This window comes from Ambystoma mexicanum, chromosome 3q, assembly GCF_040938575.1.
Source record: "Ambystoma mexicanum isolate Mex_15411 chromosome 3q, UKY_AmexF1_1, whole genome shotgun sequence".
Classification (NCBI taxonomy): domain Eukaryota; kingdom Metazoa; phylum Chordata; class Amphibia; order Caudata; family Ambystomatidae; genus Ambystoma; species Ambystoma mexicanum.
In genome coordinates this window covers 122,450,875-122,472,580 of record NC_090926.1, presented here as the reverse complement: position 1 = coordinate 122,472,580, position 21,706 = coordinate 122,450,875, and the positions used below count along the sequence as shown (strand labels likewise).

General features: G+C 44.4%; 1 protein-coding gene across 2 annotated transcripts in view; it reads right to left on the bottom strand.

Moving 5' to 3' along the window:
- The window catches only part of CALCOCO1 (calcium binding and coiled-coil domain 1), a 417,334-nt gene that overhangs the window by 308,861 nt on the left and 86,767 nt on the right, over positions 1 to 21,706 (bottom strand). For both annotated transcript variants that reach the window (XM_069653276.1, XM_069653277.1), the window contains exons 2-4: positions 3,863 to 4,071; positions 3,433 to 3,629; positions 872 to 974 (exon numbers count right to left, since the gene is read on the bottom strand). In XM_069653276.1, the coding sequence (XP_069509377.1) occupies positions 872 to 974; positions 3,433 to 3,597 (268 nt within the window). In that variant the 5' untranslated portion in view covers positions 3,598 to 3,629; positions 3,863 to 4,071. The remainder of the gene's footprint in view (positions 1 to 871; positions 975 to 3,432; positions 3,630 to 3,862; positions 4,072 to 21,706) is intronic.

Genomic DNA, 21,706 nt, shown 5'->3' with positions numbered 1-21,706 from the left:
AATATGACGGCGGCTGAACTTCATTAATGAACTTCATTAATATAGAATTTCGGCGGCCAGAGTTTTTATAATTGTACTGACTTTCATTTTAAGTTTACAGCCAGGAAACCTAAAATGAAAGTCACTGCAATTATGAATACTCTGCTGCACGCCGATTGCGGCGGACGGCGTAGTATAAATAACTGCAAGTACTATTGTTTTAAGTTTCCGGGGAACCCCGGAAAGCTTAAAGCGAAGGTCACAGCAATTATGCGATTGCGGCTGGTACTTTCATTTTAAGTTTCCTGGTAAGTCCATGATCACAGGAGACTTGTTAATTTCACACATGGATGCCTCCTAGTCATTAAAAATCCAGTCTTTGATGCTCATTTCCCAAAAATTCTACATAGGAACTTTTTATATATATTTTTCATTATGGCCAATCTTTTTAAACAATAACATTTTTGAGTGAATTATCCCTTTAAGTCATTCAATACGCAACACAGATCCCGATCCCACGCTTAGAAAAACCCCATCCAGCCTACAGGGAAAGGCTGTCCATCCTTAAGACTACCCTGTTCCAGGAGTGGAAAGCTGCATATGTGTGGGCTTTTCCCAAGTGACCTATCCTTGGATTTGAAAGGCTATGCATCACAGCAGTATCAAGAGTTTCATATAGTTCTAGAAAGAAAACCATTATTCTGTGGTATTATGGTAATCACAAACTGACAAATTTAGTTTTCAATTATATTAGCTAACCTTTCAGAAAAACTCCTCTTCATTCTTTTCAAGAGAAGGCAAAAACATGTGTCACAGAATATCGATGTCCATTGCTTGTCCTGGCCTTGATAATCCACCCCCTTAAGGCGGTGCAGTTTCGTTATTTACTGACCTTGGAATTGGACACTGCAGTGAAGCAACGTCCCATCGCCACTGCCATCCTGCACCGCAGACCAGACGAAGGTGAAATAGTCCTTTACCGATGTGGCATCCACCTAGAACGGAAAAACAGCAGATATTTGACAGGGAGAACCACTGAGTAAAGTCAAACAGGGATAACTTTGTGAATGTGTTGCAAGCAGAGACAGCACTGCTGGTCTGCTACATACATTGTTTACAAGTAAAAACAATAGTTCAAAATATTACACTCTGGGCGAGGAAAACTATTCCAAAACATCAAAATAAACAAAATGAACAAAGCATTTTAAAATCCTAGTGCTCCTTGGGTTAAGGGGGTGGGAAACACACCGAATATGTTTCGCCCCAACAGGTGTCAAGGATTTTTGAAGTATGTTCTTTATTGGGAATTGAGAGTCACTGGTTGAAATTTCAAGGGAAACTGCCATTAGTGGCACAGCACTACTATATTGAGAATGTCTTGACCACCCTAGCAATTAGAGTGCATCTGCACAAGAATCTCTGGGGTGCTTCCTGTGGCTTGGTAAGTAGGGATATTATACAATGTACATACACTGCTAGGTAAGATACCGAACAAATGTTACCTATGCAGAATATGGTGTGTTTTTACTTAGGACAAGGGATACGATGCAGGTCTAACCCTGAGCTTATTAGTTAGAAGGACTGTTGCTATCTAATCATAGCCCACCGGAGATGCGTTATGACATCTTACCTTTCGAACATTGGTACTTTTGTCAAATCCTACACTCTAAACCTGTGTGGGTATAAGTGTAATAGTGCCTCCTCCACCTCTCCCGGTGGGTGGGCAGGGACCCTCAAAGAGAGGAGCCGCAGGTGGTTAACTCTACCCCAGTGATGGATCCGATAAACTGGCTCATTTATAGGGGCATACTTATAAACACCACAAAATGGACGCTGACTCACTTCACAAACAAACCAAAGAGAACTATAAACAAACCGTGTATTTGTCCAATAGGTTTTCTCCATGTGCTCACTATATCAGATCTCTGGGGGAACATTTTTATTTCTGAAGTACATTTCCTACTGTTTAAGCATTACATTAGATCTATGTGGGAGATGTTGTGAAGTTTGACAATTTCTCAATTTTCCCAGGCACACGTGAGATGGCTATCTGACTTTAGCACTCTGTTATCTGACCAATTATTGTCCTGACTTCCCTGATGCCACTGATCCACCAGAGGCACTGACAGGACTAATGCTTGACCGTCTCTTTATCCGTAACACCGTCTATGTAATACTGTTAACCATATGCTCAAAGGAATATCCCGACACTCATTTATAAAACCAGGCCCTGCCAGCAGATTAAAGACTTTACCCTTTCAGCTGCTCCACACTACCATCCTATTAAGGGGTGGTGGACATAACATAATTCATTTTGTCAGTGAGCAAAAATTTGGAGAACAGGTGCCATCCAGAGGCTATAGCTTTAGACACAATGGGCAAGTGGTTTGAGCAGGACGCTAGATACTCACGGCGTCTTGGAAGAATCTTGATAGAGAAAGACATTTGATAACGTGAAAAAAGCAATAGGAGTACAAGTTTGGAAGAACAGAGATGCAAGTAAAACACACTGGATAATAAGGAGGCTACAAGAAGTAGAAACAAGGGAATATGGAAGTGCTGTTGAGAAGACATAGCAGGAAGCAACAGAAAAGTTGAATAGAGAGACTGTGTGAGAGTGAGAGAGAATTAGAAGCAACCACTGACTACCCTTAGCATCACAACTTTCTATTTTCTGTACCGTAAGTACATGTTCAGACATGAAAGATTTGATCAGAGACACTCCCACCCACTGGGGTTCAGGGAACTCTCACCCATCACGGTCTTAGAAACTCGTACAATAACTTGTCAAGGCGTTGCAAACTCCAAACTACCACTCTCCAGGGACCTAATAGATCCTCATACACTTCCACAAATCAATTCACAGTGCTTTCTGTGACCCAGAAAACAGGTGTTGAAACTTAATTCAGACCAAACCACTGAGGAGAGAATGGTTTATGGGTAAATATTACAATGATATAAATGCAATATAAAAGGAATTGAAACCTTGTAGATGAAAGGTTCGGCTATAACGCCTTCAGGTCAGCTAATGATGGGATAACCTTGCAGTCTAAGAGGAAAAATATTCCTGAGCCTGCCTCTGGCAATGCCCTTTCTCTACTGGAAGCTGGCTCTGACAATAAAGCATGTGCTTATGCCTTCTTTTCACTGATGCTTACAGCAATGAAATGTCTGCCAGCTGATGCCTAGGTGGAAGTACATGCTCGCCTGGTAATCCATGTTTGACTAGGAGCCCCTGACCGACTGGAAAACCAAGCCCGACCTGGAATCTATGTCTCAATGTGAGCCTGTTTCCAAATGAAATGCTGTGTCAGGCCACACCTGGGTGGGAGGCCCTGCCTGACTGGGAGCCCATGCAAGACAGAGTGCAGTGAAAATATGGAAGCCAGGACCCATATGCAAGACCATATCCCATGAGGAATCAATGCCCGAATGGCAGATTTACCACTGTACCTTGAAGATTCCAATCCAGTCACTGGCAGACCATGCCATGCTGCCCGGCAGGGTGTAGTGGCATTCCACCTTAGTGTTGGGTATGTAGGTATGAGCCACATTGAGGAACGACACACCCGACAGGGCCTTGTCTGGTGCCACCGCGCTGACAAAACTCTCCTCCATTGCTGTACAGCACGGGGTGCAGTCTTCAATTCCTTAAAAATTGAGATAAACACATCACACAGTTAAAAAAGACAACAAAACACCCTTCGCCACCAGCTATCAATTCCATTGATTTGCAATTCGACTTTGATACACTTTTATAGTGTGAGATCATTTTACTGTAAATAGATATTTGTTTCTCTACCGATTTACTGAAGATTCAGAAGTGTGTAGGTGGCACTTTATTATGATGTTTGCCTTAGTGGATATAAATGCTGCCATTTACCTTTCTCTTCCTACGTTAGGAAAGCTGCTTGTGACTGATGTTGATTTTCCTGTGTTCGATCTTAAGAGGACAAGCCTGGGCCACAACTTTTCCTGCAGTTGGCCACAGTTGGTGTGGCAGGCACGATGAGAGTTGACTTCACTCCTTGGAAGTATCCATTGGGATTTGGAATTTCATTGCCAATAGCCCAAGACTTTCATGTGTCCAGTCTGTGTAATGATCAGGGAAAGGGAGTCACAGGAATTAACTTTATAACACAGGCTTGTCCACCATGTCACCTGAGGCCACAATACAATCCTCCAAGATAGGTTCTCTGGCCCACAAGCATTGTAAAACAGAAAGTAAACATAGATCAGAGAGCTATGCATTGGGGAGTATGAGAATATGGGAGAATACAATAGAATTGGAGGGTACATCCAGCACCCTAACGGTGCAAGTGGTGCAAACAACACACACACACACACACGCGCGAAGGCCCAGCAAAGCACGAGCAGCCATGCTTTAGTGAACCATAGCATATTCACCCAATATCTGAACATAACCCCATGCCATAGTGAACACAAATGTATTTACCATTAAGTATAACATACATTAACAATAATGAATGACACTAGCACTTTACACTAAACTGAGCATGCAGTACATGTAGGCCTCAAAATCTAGTTAGCCAACGCACAAGGAGGAAAATCCTCACTACCGCATCAGAAAATATTAGGTAAACCTTTGCAAGGAAGCATACACACATCTCAACTGTAACTTTCCAGACCACACAGTTAAATGCTGCACAGTGATTGGCTAAAACCAGAGGAGGCAAACCAGTTCCCAAACTCGAGATGTGGTAGTGAGGTCATGAGAGAGCAACAAATAGATAGCAGACCAAAGTGCTAAAAGGACAGAACACTGCATACTGATTGGTCTAAGCATATTGGTCGAGTTGAGTTCCCAGGCAAGCAGTCGAAAGATATATAACAAATCGTGTTCCTAAGCAGTATGTCAAAATGTAATAGAATGAAGGTCATAAGCCTGAAAAAGCAGAGCAGTAAATGGTGGAAGACATGTTTGGTAAGGCAAAGTGAACAAGTCACAACACTGCCCTCTGTAGGATTAGGCACATCCATAAGGCTCAATTTGTTAAGGAAGAAGTCATGCAGAATGCCATTGCACATGAAGTAGGATTGATTAGAAATAATTGATTTGTTTTCCAGAAGCTTGCACGTAACCCTTGCAGGAGGTACAAAATAGAAACAAAGACACCTTCATCAAGTCACAAATGATATAGGTACATAAGCATATACGTTCATACACATATCCTTGTTATTGTAAGAGAATGAAGTTCGCAAACAGCTAAGTTCCAGCGGCAAAGGTCAAAAACAGGATAGATTAAATCATGAGAAACGGAAGACAGGCCGCCAATGTTTCCAACAAAGAGTTGCAAAGTGTATCAGAGATAAATGGTGCATAATTATGGGAACAGTAAGATGGTGCCAAACCGCTTAGGCCAATGGGGGAGGATGTCAGGTTACAATCTCAATGCCACACTGTCACACCTCACATAGGGATTGGTTGAAATGTACCTAATCCTCAGTCCACTCATACTTGTGAAGCAACTGATAGCAAGTTGTGTTTAGCTGATACATGTTTAAAAGAGAGCCATCCAATTAGAAAGCGTGCAAACAGTGTTGAGCTCAATGCAAACGAGTTAACCTTTTTTAGTCATGTTGTTAGATTAAACCAACAGAATGTGGAAATGTGTGGAAACTCTTATAGTGCAACTGATGCAGGCAAATCAGAAGCCTGGAAAATGTAAATGATGTGTAACATTTGTTGTCTTTTCTTTTCTGTAATACACTATAAAACTGGCAATTTTTCATAATATGTTTGAATGTCTTTTTAGATGTTTCTCTGCCTAGGCAGTCATAATACATGTTTGTTCTTCTCATATCTTGTGCATTCATGTTTGGCTCCTGTGGATTGATTTTTGATACTTGGATCGGGACTTACCCAACATATTTGGTGGCCCGAGTAGCTGGGTGCCAGGTGTTTCGGGAAAGCTGCGAGCTCCTCCGCTGTACACTGGCGACAAGTGAGGCCTGCCTGGAGGAAGCAGAAGACTGCGCAAAACCACAAAAAATTTGCAGGCGCTGGGGATTACCGAGAAGGCCTGCCTGAGTGCTGTGGGCCCCTGGACCACCCCCTCGAGTGCAGCCCATTGTGGGGAAAAGCGTCCCCGGAAGACTTCGGATGACCATAGTGAGCCAGTGCACCTGATCTGAGAACTACAGCAGGAAATTGAGTATAAATGCAGAAGTTGAGTGAATGTCAGTGTGAGCCACGTGGAGTGTTTTGTTTTGCTCCGTTTTCTTTTTCTTGTGGCAGAAATTGAAGAGGGCTTCTGTTGCGAGTAGCGGTGACGTCACGTAAAATTAAACCTTGGTAGGTGAAGTGTACACATCCCTCAGTAAAGGAGGGTGCGGCAGCGCTGCTTTAGAAATAAGAGTGGGAGGTCCTGCATTAGCGAGGACTGAACCCTGCACCCGCGGTATCGGGTGAGATGCAGAGAACCGTAGAAATTGTAGAACTGTGATTTTTCTTGCATTGTGTATATTTGTATAGTGGTGGATGATTAGAGGAAAATGTTGGTAAGATTTGGAGTGCAGAAAAGATTGGGGTGTTGGCTTACTGGGGGTGTGGTTATTGGGGGTGTGGTTATTGAAAATTTCAGTTTAAGCGCACTGTGATTTTGTGCTCTGGTGTTGGTTTTGCATTGACTTTGACGGTTTCTGGCTTTTGAAGTAAGTTATGGGGTGCGGCGTAGAGGGGCGGCCCTACGAGATATTGTTGAAAGCATTCTGTTTTTTTGCAGAGAATCATATAGATCAATCCGGTTTGTGTTTTACTGCATAGAAGAGAAACTAGTACTCCATTAGAACAAATGTGCAGGGAGCTGCCAAAATATAGGGAAAAGATTATTCAATATAATCAAGAGTGGGCAGTAGTACCAGAAGGAATAATGTACAGCCTAGTAAGCAGAGGGCACGCATGACAAAAGTATCATAGATACCCATTTATTGTCCACCTACAAGGGTAAGAAGCTAAGCTATTAGAACTCTGGAAGCTCTATGAGGAAGTTGAAAACAGTAATAAAGGAAAGGTGAATGGTGAGGGTGAATGAACCCCGCCCCTGTCAGGTAGTGAAAATACGACACAGGCTTCAACGCCTGCACAGTCGATACCTCCGACGAGTGCAGAAAAAGGCACCCAGTCAGGTAGTGAAAATACGACACAGGCTTCAACACCTGCACAGTCAATACCTCAGACGAGTGCAGAAAAAGGCACCCAGTCGGAACAGGCTCCCGCACCTGGACAGCCGACATCCCCAACTGTACTGGGCACACATGCACACCTGGTTTCTTAACTCCCAGAAACTCACTGGTTGCTTAGGATGTTTGTGCTGCAGCGTGGATCACACAGCCTCCTTCCTCTAGTGCCGGGGATCCAGTCTCTGCCCCATAGAAACTCCTGGGGTGGTCCTCCACCACAGGGCAACAAGCACTTTAAATATAAAGGGATGGGAAAGTCTTCTAGGACAGCTGCCCTCACCTCTCTTGATCCCCTCAAGGTAGTCCCCACTCCCACGCCGTACTGAACGGTCCTTTGCTGCAATGACCTCCTCCTCGTCCCCCTCCTGTCGATTGCCTCTGTCATTGGGTTGGGATCCATTTATACACCTGCAGCCCCTTGACAGGCTGCAGGTGTGAATGATTATTCAGTCCTGCCTGACTCACATTAAAGCGACATGCCCCCACTACTCTTTGCAGGAATCTTCCTCTTCCCAGTACTAGAGTGGTAAAAGAGCACAGTCTTCATTGCTCTACGTTGCCTCTTCTTCCTCCCAGTACTGTCAAGTGTCAACGGTGGAGAAATGAAGGGAGCAGACTTACAATAGCCCATAAAGGTTGGGGAGGGGTTAGGTTGGTTGTCACTAGGGAAAGGGGGATACCATGTCTCGCTCAAGGGCACCCCACTCCCCGTTCCCAAGGATCCTCCACCTAAGTGATCCTCCCTCGCTTCTCTTACCCCAGGGTCAGGATCCAATAGCAATGCCTTTCCCTGGCCACCTTTGCAGAGGATCCAAGGTGTTCAGGAGTGAGAATAACCTCTGGTTTCTCACACTGTGTAAAGGTGGTACAAATGATCTTCCCATGTCTTCCTATGCATCACAAAGTTGTGTATATAGGCTCTGCGTAAATCTGAGTATGGCTGCAAGATTTTATCCATCAACCCCTGGAATGTTGCAGGAGCACTATGTAGACCAAACGGCAGAATCTTAAACTAAAACAGTCCTATGCGAGTAGCAAATTAAATTTTCTCTTTGTCAGGTCCATGTAAAGGAACCTGCCAATACCCTTTGTGAAATCTATTGTTGAAACGTAGACAGCATTACCCAGCTGGTCAATAAGATCGTTAATATGTGGCATTGGGTAAGCGTCAAAGGCAGAGAAGCCATTCACCTTACGAAAATCTACACAGAACCTCCTAAACCCATCAGGATTTGCCACCAACACGATGGAGGAGGGCTAGGCACTATTAGAAGGTTTGAAGATGTTAGCCTCAAGCATTTTCTTAACTTCCTGGATGATGGTATATTTTCAGGACTCGGGTAATCAGTAAGGTTTTATATGTACCACTTTGAAGTGTGAGTGCGGATATGATGATTCCTATCCTTTACTCTTACGAGCTCCTCTCTAAACACGTCAGTAAACTGTCTTATAAGATCATACAGGTCTTGCTTTTGGTTATTACCAAGATCAGAAGAAATTAGGGCAATATTATCCGTATCTTCTGGTAACCTTACAGGATAATATGATAGCATGGGACTTTCTCTCCATTCTTTTAGAAGATTTACATGGCTGACTTGGATTTTAAGATGACTGTCCGGCTGTGAGATTTTACAATTACATGCATCCATATGTTCCAAAACCTCATACGGTCCATGCCACGTGGATATACATTTAATTTCAGAAGTGGGCAATAATAACAGCATTTTTTGACCTATGGAAAAGGACATTTTTATAATAGGGAGTCTTCTGTCGTTCCTGTGCTTTTGTTAGTTTGTACCAACAATCTAACAGACATCATATGTTCTTTAAGACTAGTTGCAGTTTGGGAGAGTGGAAATGGGGCTTCTTCTCTCTCCTCCCAAGTTTCCCTCAACATATCTAGGACATCCCGGGGTTCCCGTTTATAAAATAGTTCAAAGGGGTAAAATCCTGTGGAAGCCTGAGGGGTTTCTCTAACTGCAAACAAAGCCCATGGAATCATTTGATCCCATTTCCTACCATCCTGTTCCACCAGCTTCCGTAGTATGTTCTTTAGGGTTTTATTCAATCTTTCCACAAGGATGTCTGTCTGGGGATGATACACTGATGTTTGTAGTGTAGTGTAGTGAAATTTAAGACTTGTTTAACTGCTCCCATAAGTTTGCTCATGTAATTAGAGGCCTGCTCGGTTAATATTCCCCTTGGAAACCCTACTCTGGAAAAGAAAGGGAGCATGTGCTTCAAGATTTGTTGTGTGGTGTTAGCTCCTAGGGGAAAGACCTCTTGGGAGACTGTGCTCTGTCTGCTCAGAGCATCCACTGATAGGGTGATTTCTTCTTGAACTACCCAGTACCAGAGCTGCATTGCCTCTCTGCACAGTGGTAGTGACCCTACACCACCTTTCATGTTGAGGTAGTACATGGCCACTGTGTTGTCTGTCATTATCAGGACATTCTTTCCCGGCACAGAGGGCAGGAAGGCCTTCAGCGCTGGTCTGATTGCCCTCAGCTCCAAAAGATGGATATGTAGTTTGGACTCCAATGGAGACCAACGACCGATGACTGTCAGATCGTTAGTGTGGGCTCCCCACCCCGTGAGGGAGGCATCTGTCACTACTGTTAACTCTGGCCATGGTTGCCAAAAGGGTTCTCCCTTCAGAATGTTGTCCTCGCAGGCCCATCACATATGATCCTTTGCGACCCTGTTTGGAACCTGAAGTAGGTCCAACATCTTTCCTGAGAACTGGGACCATTGAGTTCTGAAAGCCCATTGAAGGGACCTCATTCTCAGGCGGGCCTCTGGCACCAGAAAAATGCAGGATACCATGAGGCCAAGGAAACAAAACAAAATAATCGAAGGCCAGGAGACACTGCAAACTTTGAAATTTGGTGACCATCTGCAGAATGTCTTGAGCTCTCACCTTGGGTGGCAAGCTCTTTCCTAATGGTGAATCCAGAACAGCTCTGATGAACTGGAGCTTTTGATAAGGTGTCATATGGGACTTCTTGTCATTGAGGGAGTAGCCCAGTCTGTGAAGAGAGTGGCAGGTGACGTTGAGATGATCCTGGACTTGTTCGGGAGAATGCGACCTCATCAGCCAATCGTCCAGGTAGGGGTAGACGTGAATCCCCCCTCTCCTGAGACTCGCTGCCACCACCAAAACAGACAAGTGTTCCCAATTGGGAACTCCCATCCCCTGCACACTATCCACTGTTTGATACAATCAAACCAATAATTTGTACGTGGGATATATTAGGTATGGTTGTGCCCCTATGAATAAGGCGGCTACCATTAACCTAATCCACAATATTTAAGTAAGACTTTAACAGTTTCTGTCAGTGATTTTGTTGTACCAAAAAATGATACAACAAAAGATTGCATATGACACTTTTTACAAATAAATCACAAGAAATGTATTGTTTTGTTGGCCCAACGCGTTTCGAGTAAGAACTCTTCTTCAGGGGCATAATCATATCATTGATACATTCTGGAAAACATACAAAGAAAACCCAATTAGGGTATTTTACACTTAATTTCTGTAATACATTAATTGTACATAATTGAAATTTCATACCATACAGCATTTTATATCCATAGTCCTTAAGTTTAAAAAAGAACACTAGAGAAAGTTCATCTTCAATCCCAAGGTCATTTTTGTAATTATGTGTACCGTATCTAAAAACTAGACCGGACATGCTTTTATGCTAGTAAGAGCAGGTTATTACAATGTTGGAAGAAAGAATATTTTTTATCACAATGCGTGTGATGATCAGCACCACCCTTACAATTTGTAGCTTAGAAGCTTATACTCTTCGTATTTCATCATAAGGAGAGTAAATAAGATAAGATTTGAGCTAACCTTGTGGTTATTAAAATAACTGATGAATTCCTGATGATCGAAAATTGATCTGGGAATCATCTTAGATTACAGGACGCCAATCTGGTGAATCCATATGATTCAAACTGAAAAAAATATGTACATATGTATTGAACCATAAAATTGTGATTCAAATAAGAGAATGCTGCCAATATATTAGAAGAAGCTCATAAGATGTTGACAGTACTCTGTATCTGTCTATGAATGTTGGACCTAGGTTACATGTTCCAACTTGCATAAGATCCATAATCAATATTTAAAGAAACACAGAAAATATCAAGAAATCTGTGGACACTGTCTGGATTTGGAGAGGCTTACCAAAGTGGTCATGGAAAATAACTTCATTCAAATGCAGTACATGTCCTGGAGACTGTTCAGATATGTTAGATTCCTATGATGGTGTGTGTTGTTCCTACTTGTACAAGTAACAAGGTAATCGGAAACTGTGGAAAATAAGGTATCAAGCATTACAGGCTGATGTTATAAAAAGATATATTGACCAAAAAGTAATATATTTCACTATATTATATATCATTATAACTTACTTTGCGTTATAGAAACCTTGTGCTTCCACCGCCATCAGTTTGGTGAAAACCCTCGGGTGGAGATCAGCCCGAATGGGAGAACTGAAATTGATATTGAGAACCGTTAACTGCGAACCTCAGGTATTTTCTGTGCTTGAGATGGATTGGCACATGACAATAAGAATCCTGAAGGTCCAATGACACCATCCAATCCTGGAGTTGGAGGGCCTGAAGGATCTGAAAAAGAGTGACCATCTTGAACTTGTCCTTCCTGAGGAACTTATTCAAGTATCTCAAGTCCAAGATCGGTCTCAGTCCTCCGTCCTTCTTGGGTATTAGAAAATAAGGAAATACCAACCCTTCTTCCTCTCCGCTACAGGCACTGGTTCTATAGCGCCTTTCTCTAGCAGGGTTAAAATTTCCTGCACAACGAGCGGATCTTTAATCCTCAAAGAGTGGCTCCCTGGTGGATTGCTCTGAGGTCTCTGGATGAAAGGAAGGCAGTACCCTTGGGATATTGTTTCCAATGCCCAAGCATCCGAATTAATGTCTTGTCTAGATGCTGAGACAGTCTGCTCCCCACTGGTGAGTTGTGACTCAAGACTTCAGAGAGGTTTTGAGATGGCTGATGCAGTAGCAGATGGTAACGATGCCCTTGTTTGAGCTGGCTTCGCACCTCTCCCTCGGCCACCACAAAGGAACTTTCTTTAGCATCTTTGGCCAGCCATTCCACTCGCGTTCCAACTGAGGAGTAATAACGAAAAGATCTACCCCTCCAAGGCTGTCCACTAGGGTGAAATGGCTGAGTCTGCCTAATAGCGACACCTAAAGATTTGGTTGCCGCCTTAGAGGTCTGCAACTTCTCAAGGCTCTCGTCAGACTTGTTGCCAAAAAGGTGAGAACCGTCAAAGGCCATGTTGAGGAGTCTGGATTACACATCTGGTGCAAAGCCAGACTTCCTCAACAACACAAATCTGCATATAACGGTGCTAGTAGCCCTTGCTCTTCTGATGCTGTCAGCAGAATCCAGACCTGAACGAAGAGATTCATGCATGGCTTCTTTGCCGTCTCTAATTATGGCTAAGAACCTGTCTCTTTCATCCGCCTCAGGAATGTGCTCTGCCGCCATGGAAATGCAGTCCCAGAGAGTGAATGCACATTTTGCAAGGGCACATGTGGAGTTGGCTGATTTAAGCGCCATACTCCCTGCAGAAAATACCTCCCTTGGCCATCCATCTACTCTTTCGTCGTCCCTATCTGGAGGGATGGTAGGGTAAGCTGCTTGTTTAGAAGTTGCGGTAGCTGCCTGTACCACCATATTCTCTGGAGTGGGGTGTTTAGACAGGTAGTCAGGGTCACTACTGGAAGGGGGGTACTTCTTGGGCAAATTTGTATTCACAGCCGGGTTAGTTTCCAGTGTCTCCCCGTTCGTTGCCACCCTTTTTTGCACAGTGAATGTGAAAAGGTAATATAGGATCTGACTGAGGACCCTTATCCAGGATGTCCGTCAGATCATCCTGTTCAAATGGTAATGGAGGTCTACTCCACCCCATATATTCCACTACCTTGGACATGGGCTGTCTATATGATGCATCAGCATGCTCCCCTGCCTCTAGCCTTACAAACTCTAATCAGGTGAGGTGCCCACCCCACTTGCCATCTGCAGGTTGTCATAAAGGTCTTTCAACGTTGATTCCTCAGAGATAAAACTTTCTGGCACATTTGGCGTACCAAACTGGAGGCCAAATAGTGCCTCATTGTCTGAGGGTTCATTCTCCTCATATATTGAGGTAAGGGACTTAAAATAGTCCTTCCTTGGTAAAGGTTCCCTTTACATCGGAGCCAACAAATATGTTACAAATAAAATCCAGACACTGCAAAACAATGCTCTCAGAGCAGCGCTCTGCATCCCCAAGAGACAACATATTTCCAACTTCAGGAGAGCCCATAACTGGCTCACTACCACCAAAAAAATAATGCTCAAAGTAGCCTCCCTAACTCACAAATGCCTTAACAATGCAGCCCCTCAATACTTAGCTGACAGAATAACAAGTCACACCCCATACAGGCCCTCCAGAACTGCCAATGCTAACCTGCTCACAGTTCCTAGGTTCAAACGAATCAAAACGGGTGGCTACAGCGTCCAGGTGAAAGCAGCCCAACACTGGAACTCCCTACCACCCGCCTTAAGGTCACTCCAATCCTACCCCCACTTTAGACGTAATTACATTCAATGGATAAAGAACAATGACAGATAATGTACCATGCCTTTGTGAAGTTTGTAAATATGTATATCTGTAAATTGTCTTCATCGCATATATTGCAACTGCTACCACTCATGTACACACTGTAATTACTGTACAGCGATGTAACAAGCTGAGAATAACCTTGATGCTCCTGCGCCCTTATACCTTTGGGTCCGGCGCGCAATATAAATGAATAAATATAAACATAAACAAGGTCTTTTCAGGCATCAAGGGTTTAATGAATAATGGATTTGACACTGGAAGAGTCGTCAAAACCTTTTACACTGGTGCCATACATTTTGATGGGGCGCTCGACGTCCATGTCGATGTAGCGGCTGGCAATGTTGGCGCAGCTGGCATAGATGCCTTCGGCGTCGAAATTCACGTTGAAGGCTTGGCTGGCGTTGAAGGCACAGCCGGTGTCGATGGTGTTGACGACCTCGACTTATGCTTATGCTTTGGGCTCGACGGATCCTTCAATGACATGTCATCGGATCGAGGGCTTGACGGCTCACAATGAGCATCAGGCCTTCGTCCCAGGCTCTGGGGAGCGCAGGATTTAGGTCAAGCCCTTTCCTTCCCGGCTTCCTTGGAAGGCGCGGTAGGAGCAGTGCTTGGGGGATTTTGTTTTTCAAATATTTTTAAAATCTCTACTCTAAGATTTCTTTGTGGGGCAAGATACCCTCTCAGGTGAAACGTCCGATGATGAAGTTGAAGAAGGTGACCCATGGTGCCTCTTCTTGGACTTCTTCGACGACGATGAGGAGTGGTGGGAGCCACGCCTCGATGTCAACCTCTTAACTTTCTTCCTCCGAGGAGAATCGCCTCTCGGTCGTAGGTTTTTTGGTCGGGGTAGATGATTTGGGGTTTCAATCTACCATCTACTTGCCCTTTCTTTCCTTCAAGGCCTTTCCTGTCATCGACTGGCACCTGGAGCAGTCCGAGGAGAAATGCTCCACCCCGAGACACCATAAACATATACGGTGTGGATCGGTCAATGACATGTTCGACCCACAATCTCAACACTTCTTGAACCCGGTCTTCGAGGTAGTCGGTGTCGACAAAGAAGACATACTCTTTTTCTTGAAGCAATGAAGTCGTATGAACTAAAGAAGTGCACCGTATTTCTCAAAGCAATAGCATTTGCGGATAAACGGAACTGAAGCCAACGGGCGCTGCACGTGCTATATATGCATTCAGTGACATCATCCTCGAGACGGAAAAGAAAATTCTGAAGCAGCTGAAGCTGGATATCGAATATCAAAGATGAGGAATACGTGGGACGACACAATCCATTCGAAGGTCTTTTGAATAGGATGTAAAAGCAAACAGGGGTAGTGAAGAAGAAAGAATGGCAGAAATAGAAATAAGGACAGTAACGACTCAGCAGTAGTAGCGAAGGAAAGGGGGAGAGCAACAACGAAGAGGAGGACCATAACAGCGAAGACGGGGTGAGATGTGAATGCGTTACTGAAAAATAAACTAGTAGGCTTGTTGGCAGGATTGACTCTGGCGGCAAGGGAAGTGAAGCAAGGGTAAAAGCAACACAAGGTTAAGACAAGACAATAAACGTTAGAACAAGGACCTTGGAGGCTGGGACCAGCACAATAAGGGACTTTTAGATGGTTGTGCCCATGAAGGGATCCAGTAAATGGATCTGTTAATTGTGCAGCACGTATGTCTAGGGAGCAAAGGCATAAGATAATGATGGCTTTAAAATATTTCTCTAGATTTTCCCTGCTACCATAAGTGAGTGAAGCAAAGAGGTACTCGCAGTTGACAGATATGTGGGTGGTCCTTGGAGGAAAGCCACCATGGGGGGTGTGTGCCACACATCTTAAAGAATTAGCATGAGGGAATGGATAGCATGAGAATGATTCCGGAATAAGTGCCTAAGTTAACAGAGGGCATTAAAACGAGTACCAGGACCAAACTGATAACCTATATGACAGGCATAAAGGGGAGGGGTGGTCTTTCATAAACATATCGTTTATGGGAACAAAGAAAAGAACCCTAATTCCAGCTAGGCAAATGTGCACAATACCTCTATGCTTCAAGCAACGACAGACCAATCAATTAGCTCTTTACAGCCAGCTCCATCGGTGGAGAGGAAAATAAGGAAAGGGGGCGCAGGAAGGAAACAACTGGGTTTTAATGGTGATATGTGTGGGGCGAGTGTGCATTGCAAAAGTAGAAAAGGTACCACCAGCTGGTTACGAGTTGGAGAGAAAGTAGTGGGGGAGGGCCAGGTGCTGCTACCAGCGCCCAGAAAACGTGGGGGGCTGTCTAGTGCATTGAGGCACTACCCAAAAATAGGCATAGCATCACGATTCTTTATAATGTGCCCAGCAGATACTCTGAAGCTAAGAATATTAGTCATCAAAGCAGCTGACAGGAGTGTTCCAAGAAAAGACATGCAAGGAGTGCGAATAGGGAGCTGTCACCACTGGGCTTGGTCCCAATAAAGGAAAATGGGCAACAAAGATGGATACATCAATTATCGTTCCCAGAAGGGAATCACCATCTAGACAGGGGGGGAATGTCTGGTATCTTACATTGCCCATGGTAGGAAAGAAGAGTTGCGCCCTTATTGATTGAATGCAGAGACTACATCAGTATTTAGACTGCTACCGGTTGCAGTTACACAGTGAGTACTACTCTGACTGCTGTTTGCCAATGGGTGTTGCGATTTCTTACGCTGAGTTTTACTATCTTTTGGAATGGTGCTGCGAACAGGTGAATGGACTCCATTTGTCTTGTATTATCTAGATGACTCAAATCACCGAGCAAGCACCGGGGAGGACACATGCTCAACGCTAGTGGATACTTTTGCAATAATGACCAGAAAGGTTGGATTACCATTGATTCATGATAAATGACTTATCACATACTTGTTCTTCATTGGAATACAGCGGGATAGAGCGGTACAGGAATGATGCCAAACCCCAGCCAAGGCAACTACTTTCAAGGAGGCAGCAAGAGTTTGCAAAAAGGCGACATTAACACAGCGGCAGCCCTTCATAGGATGTGTTCAACTTTGATGCAAGGGTAATTCCACTGGGTAGTCCATTTATGTGACAGATGGCAAGTGCCAGTATTGGGATAAGACACAAACACCACTTCACCAGACTGAGCAATGGGGTGAAGGAAGACCTGAGAGTATCGGATGAGTTCCTGGCCCTTGTCAGCAGGGTCTCCCTGTGGAGGGATGCCAGAACAGAAGGCGTTCAACTGAAACTTTTAACTGATACATCAGGGAACATTGGCTTTGGTGCTATTCTGGAGATGGGATGGTGTGCCATGGGCTGGCTTAAGAGGTGGAGGCCTACCAGTTTGGCTACCAACAACCCTTTTTCATGCTTTCCCCTATACAAGTAGTGGCCAGCATGTATTTGAAGGATCAGCTGGCCAACAAAGACATAGGGGATAATTTTCTACATCAATGTAGCTTAAAATAATGACACGGAGCAGGATAACATTTACGCCATGCGTCCCTTCTCCACCTTCCAACACCACAGGGTTTTTCATCAGCATGACATGTTCATGCTGGCATAAAACCAATGGAGTCCCATGAAAAATAAGCAGGTGGATTACATCTTTTGCAAACAGAGTGCAAAAACTAAGCATAAGGGCAATTGCACCTATTTTTTCACAATGTAATTATTAAAATGTCATTGAAGGGACCCAACAAGCACGTAGCTGCTAGCATTGGCAGTCCCCTACATCGATTCAATTAGCATTTTTTGTAAATTGGCACCCATAGTGTTTTGGTGGGACAGATGGTGCAGTGTACATGTGCTGAATAAACAGTCAGCAAGATGGCCGCATATAACACAGCTGTTAAGGGCCCTGGCTTTACACTGCCTAAAGAAGAACATCAACTGTGCATGGAGATTTGTTGAACAGTGCAAGAATGTGATAGTTGATGTGTTGTCTCCCTTTCAGTGGGAAGGTTTATCAGAGAGGTGTAAGAAAGGACATATTTCCCATCCGACCTTTAAAGGGTTTGGGCTGCACAACTAAATTTCCTGACAGTGAGTGCACTGTCAATAGTCAGAAAAGATAGATTTGAGGTGGTATCTATACCTGCAGGTAATGGTACAAGTTGGAGTATCTAGGTGCATTGCACTAGCTAGAGGAAGGAACTCTGGTGGACTTCGGAGCAAGGGAGATGTAAGTCATTTTCAGCATTAAGGGTGGCATCAATTACTTTGATAGAAAAGGTTTGGGACAGGGAGAGGCTTCCCAATGGTTTCCGGGTTAAAAAGACAATGGCTGATAACCCTAAGTGGGTGAGAGAAAGAAGGGCAAGAGGAAATTGATATAATTTGCTAGTTTGGAAGGGATCTTTGAAAGCTTACAGGAAGTGTTCAGGAGTGCTTTTGATGCGATCCCATTCTGAGGCATCTTATTTATTAGCATTTTTTGGGGCCATTAGAGTCAGCAAACTGGCAGTGCCCAGGAGAGAAAGGAACAGTAGCACGATGGTGCAATGGGAGAGTTGTTAGTTAGAGAAGGGTTGGGTGGGTTTCAAGATTCCAGTGTCAAAACAGACCAGAGCATTAAGGGAGCCTGGGACTCACTGAAACCTGATGCAGCAGGTGTTACTTGTCCAGTAGCGGTGACAACAGCATATTTGCAACTGTGGCAGGTAGGCAAGCGAGCCCTGCAGGAACACAAACACTGACAATCGTCGCCCTCATGTCAAGAATCAACTACGCAAACAGCCTCTACCTCGGGATGCCGCAATACCTCCTGAACAAATTACAATGCATCTAAAATGCAGCAGCCAGACTCCTCCTCAAACTATCCAGAAGAGACCACATAACTCCGGCAGTAAAACCACTACATTGGCTCCCAATCAAACATTGTATTGCGTTCAAAACAATGTGCATAACACAGCGGACAGGGAGCAGAATTCCTACAAAAGAAAATAATCTACAAGCCAACGAGACTCCTCAGATCAAGCAATGAAATTCGCCTGGAACCAAAACCATACCTCAAGAAAAAACTAGGGGGCTCCTCTTTCTCCCACCTAGCTGCGAAAACCTGGAACAACCTCCCGAAAGAAATAAGAAACACCAAAGACATAGCTCTCAACCATTTATGTCGCAAAGGCGGTGAAAACACCCGATTTTATTTTTGGCGGGTGAGAGGCCCATTGAAACAAGTGGGCGTGCAGGCGGCTTGGCGGGTGAGTCAGCTGTTTACAAGGCGGGTGACACCCGCCAAAAGCGTGTGAGTTGAGAGCTATGCCAAAGACCACCTAAAATTTAGGAAACTTCTAAAATCCTGGCTTCAACACCTCGGAACCAAATTTAAACAACTAAAACAATCAAACAGGAAACACAAAGAACAGATTGACAGAGTATATGATGGCACAGACAACACCCAGGACCAACTAAGGGAAACTCCCACAAGAACAATAGAGACAACGCTAGGTGGAATAGAACACAAGCAACAATCCCATGAGGACAGAAATTCAACATACATGCCCAACACCACAAACAACCTGCCCAATCAGAAAGGATGTAGGGCACGGACATAACTCGCAAGTAAATCAATCCAAACCTAGGTTACAGCAAAGACAAACTGGGATATAAGGGCTAGCTGAATACAAAGCATAATGACAAAGAGATGAGACAGCCTTATCACGCTGAAACTTAACCACCGAAAGGAAACAACCTTCTCGAAATCACAAAGGAGGAGACGCAATAGGAATATGCATCTCTCCTAGCAAGGATACTAAACAACCCCAAAAACTACTAAAAACCTCTCCACTCCTCACACAGCTCTCACACTCTAACCAAACACAACCACACCTCTTAAAGCAGCAGCAACTTGCACGCACTTCACCACACCACAACAACCACACCACACAGACCCCCAAACAAAACAAAAGCACACAACAAACTCATAACCGAATAACACACCAATATGCTCGGCGAACAGTGTTAACCGAACTGGAGCTGCCAACAGTACTTCACAGCTCCCTTGCTCTTTTCCAAACTTTGTCCTACTAACACGCCTAACTTGCCCCCCCCCTTTGTTACAAATCCGCCAGGGGACCACTCCGGTGGTGACAGTGCACGCTACAACTATCCTTTAACATTAACATTAACACAAAGATGGGACACTGCTGCCTAACATTTTAGCAGTTAAGGCTGAAACTTTGGCAGGGTAACATTGGGTTGAACCAGCCAGATATGGAGCACACTGGCTCAGGACTGCGCAGCATCTGAGGCTGCATCAGCAGGCGCAAAGGGTCAAAGTCATATAGAAAAGTAGGACACTGGCATTTGCCCCCTATCCAAGCCACCATAAGGAATTCCTCTTTCACTACCCAATAAACACAACTGTGTCCTTGGGGAAGCTGGTCACCAAAAAATGGGACCCCTGCGGAATGCACCCTCGCCTGCTTTCCCGTCAGTGGTTGTGAGGCGAGGGTGTTTTCTTCCCGCCAAAGAACAATTTGAATAGGAGCTGGTGGCAACTGAGAAGAATGGGAAGCCATAAGGGCCAAAAAAAGGTTGAAAGTGCAAAGTGTGCCACCCATGCCTGTCGTCATTTTTGAAAGAAAGTGCCAATAAGACTGTCAACTCAAGTTGAGAGGCAGGGAGCAAGACAAGTTCATTGAGCTGTATTAGTCAGCAGGGGTATAAATTCCAGTTGCAAGCTACTAGCCAGCCATAAAAGGTTACCTCAGTTCTACACATACACACACCTCATACAATTTCTTACTCGCCAAGAGTCAATTATCGCTAGCACATGACTAGTGGCAACAGTGAATTCTGACCCCTGCATGAATTATGAGTGTACATACAGATGTACGTTTGTTATAGTTTAGGAGACTGTACTGGAGGACTATCTGCGTAGTTGGTGAGGATGACGCCCACCAAGTCACAGAGGGTTTAATGCCTTGGAAGATGTGGCGTTCAGCCACCGGCTGACACCAATTTCTCCGGAGTCGGTAGGCTCTTATTTCCCCTAGCCTCAATTGATTGTTGTAACTCATTGCCTGGAGGGATTTTAAGAGCTGCTCTCTCTCTGCTTCAGATACTTCAGAATACATTGGCCAGGGTTGCCACCAACACCCATAGATCGGCTCACATTTCTAGCGTGCTTCTTAGGCTTCAATAGTTGCCTGTTAGGAGCAGAATTTCATTGCAACTACTTACTTTGGCGTATAAGGCCTTCTTTGGCACTACACGTGGTGCTGGGGGTCAGGCTTTGGAACTACTTACCTGAAGACATCCGTAAAACAGACAACGTATTTGTGTTCTGTAAAACATTGAAATCTATTTGTTTTAACCTTATGCTCTATTGGCTGCTTTCAGGAAACCTTAAAAAATTACAACTATTTACCCTAGTATGCACGTTGAGCTACTGGAACAAGGTGGTCAATCAACGCTATTATTTGGTGCCTGAAAACCCTTATTGTGCCACCTACCATGGACTGCTTGTTCAGCGAAACAGAACCAAGATATGTCAGTGATCTCTTATTGAGTCACACGTGGACTCGTTGCGCGAACCCTGCCCATTTATAAGTAATGAAAACTGAACCTGAGGTAGGCACAGAGGCGGGGGGAGGGGGGCAGGGGGGCAGGCGGGATGGTGTTGGATGCATCTGGAACACGGATTCAGCCCAGAAATGTGATAAGATCCCTTTAGCTGGCTACCATCTTGGCGGCAGGTGGAATGAGTTGCACAATTCTAATTCTAAAGGGGAATTTGACCTCCTAGCAATAAATAGCCCCTTTTTGGGGAGAGTGTTCTTGATGAGACACTTCGAAAGACCCTAATGGTATCCCCTTGTCTTTCCTTTGGGAATGTGGTTGAAGGGGAAATCTTACTCATAAAAGGAGTGGGTGTGGAAC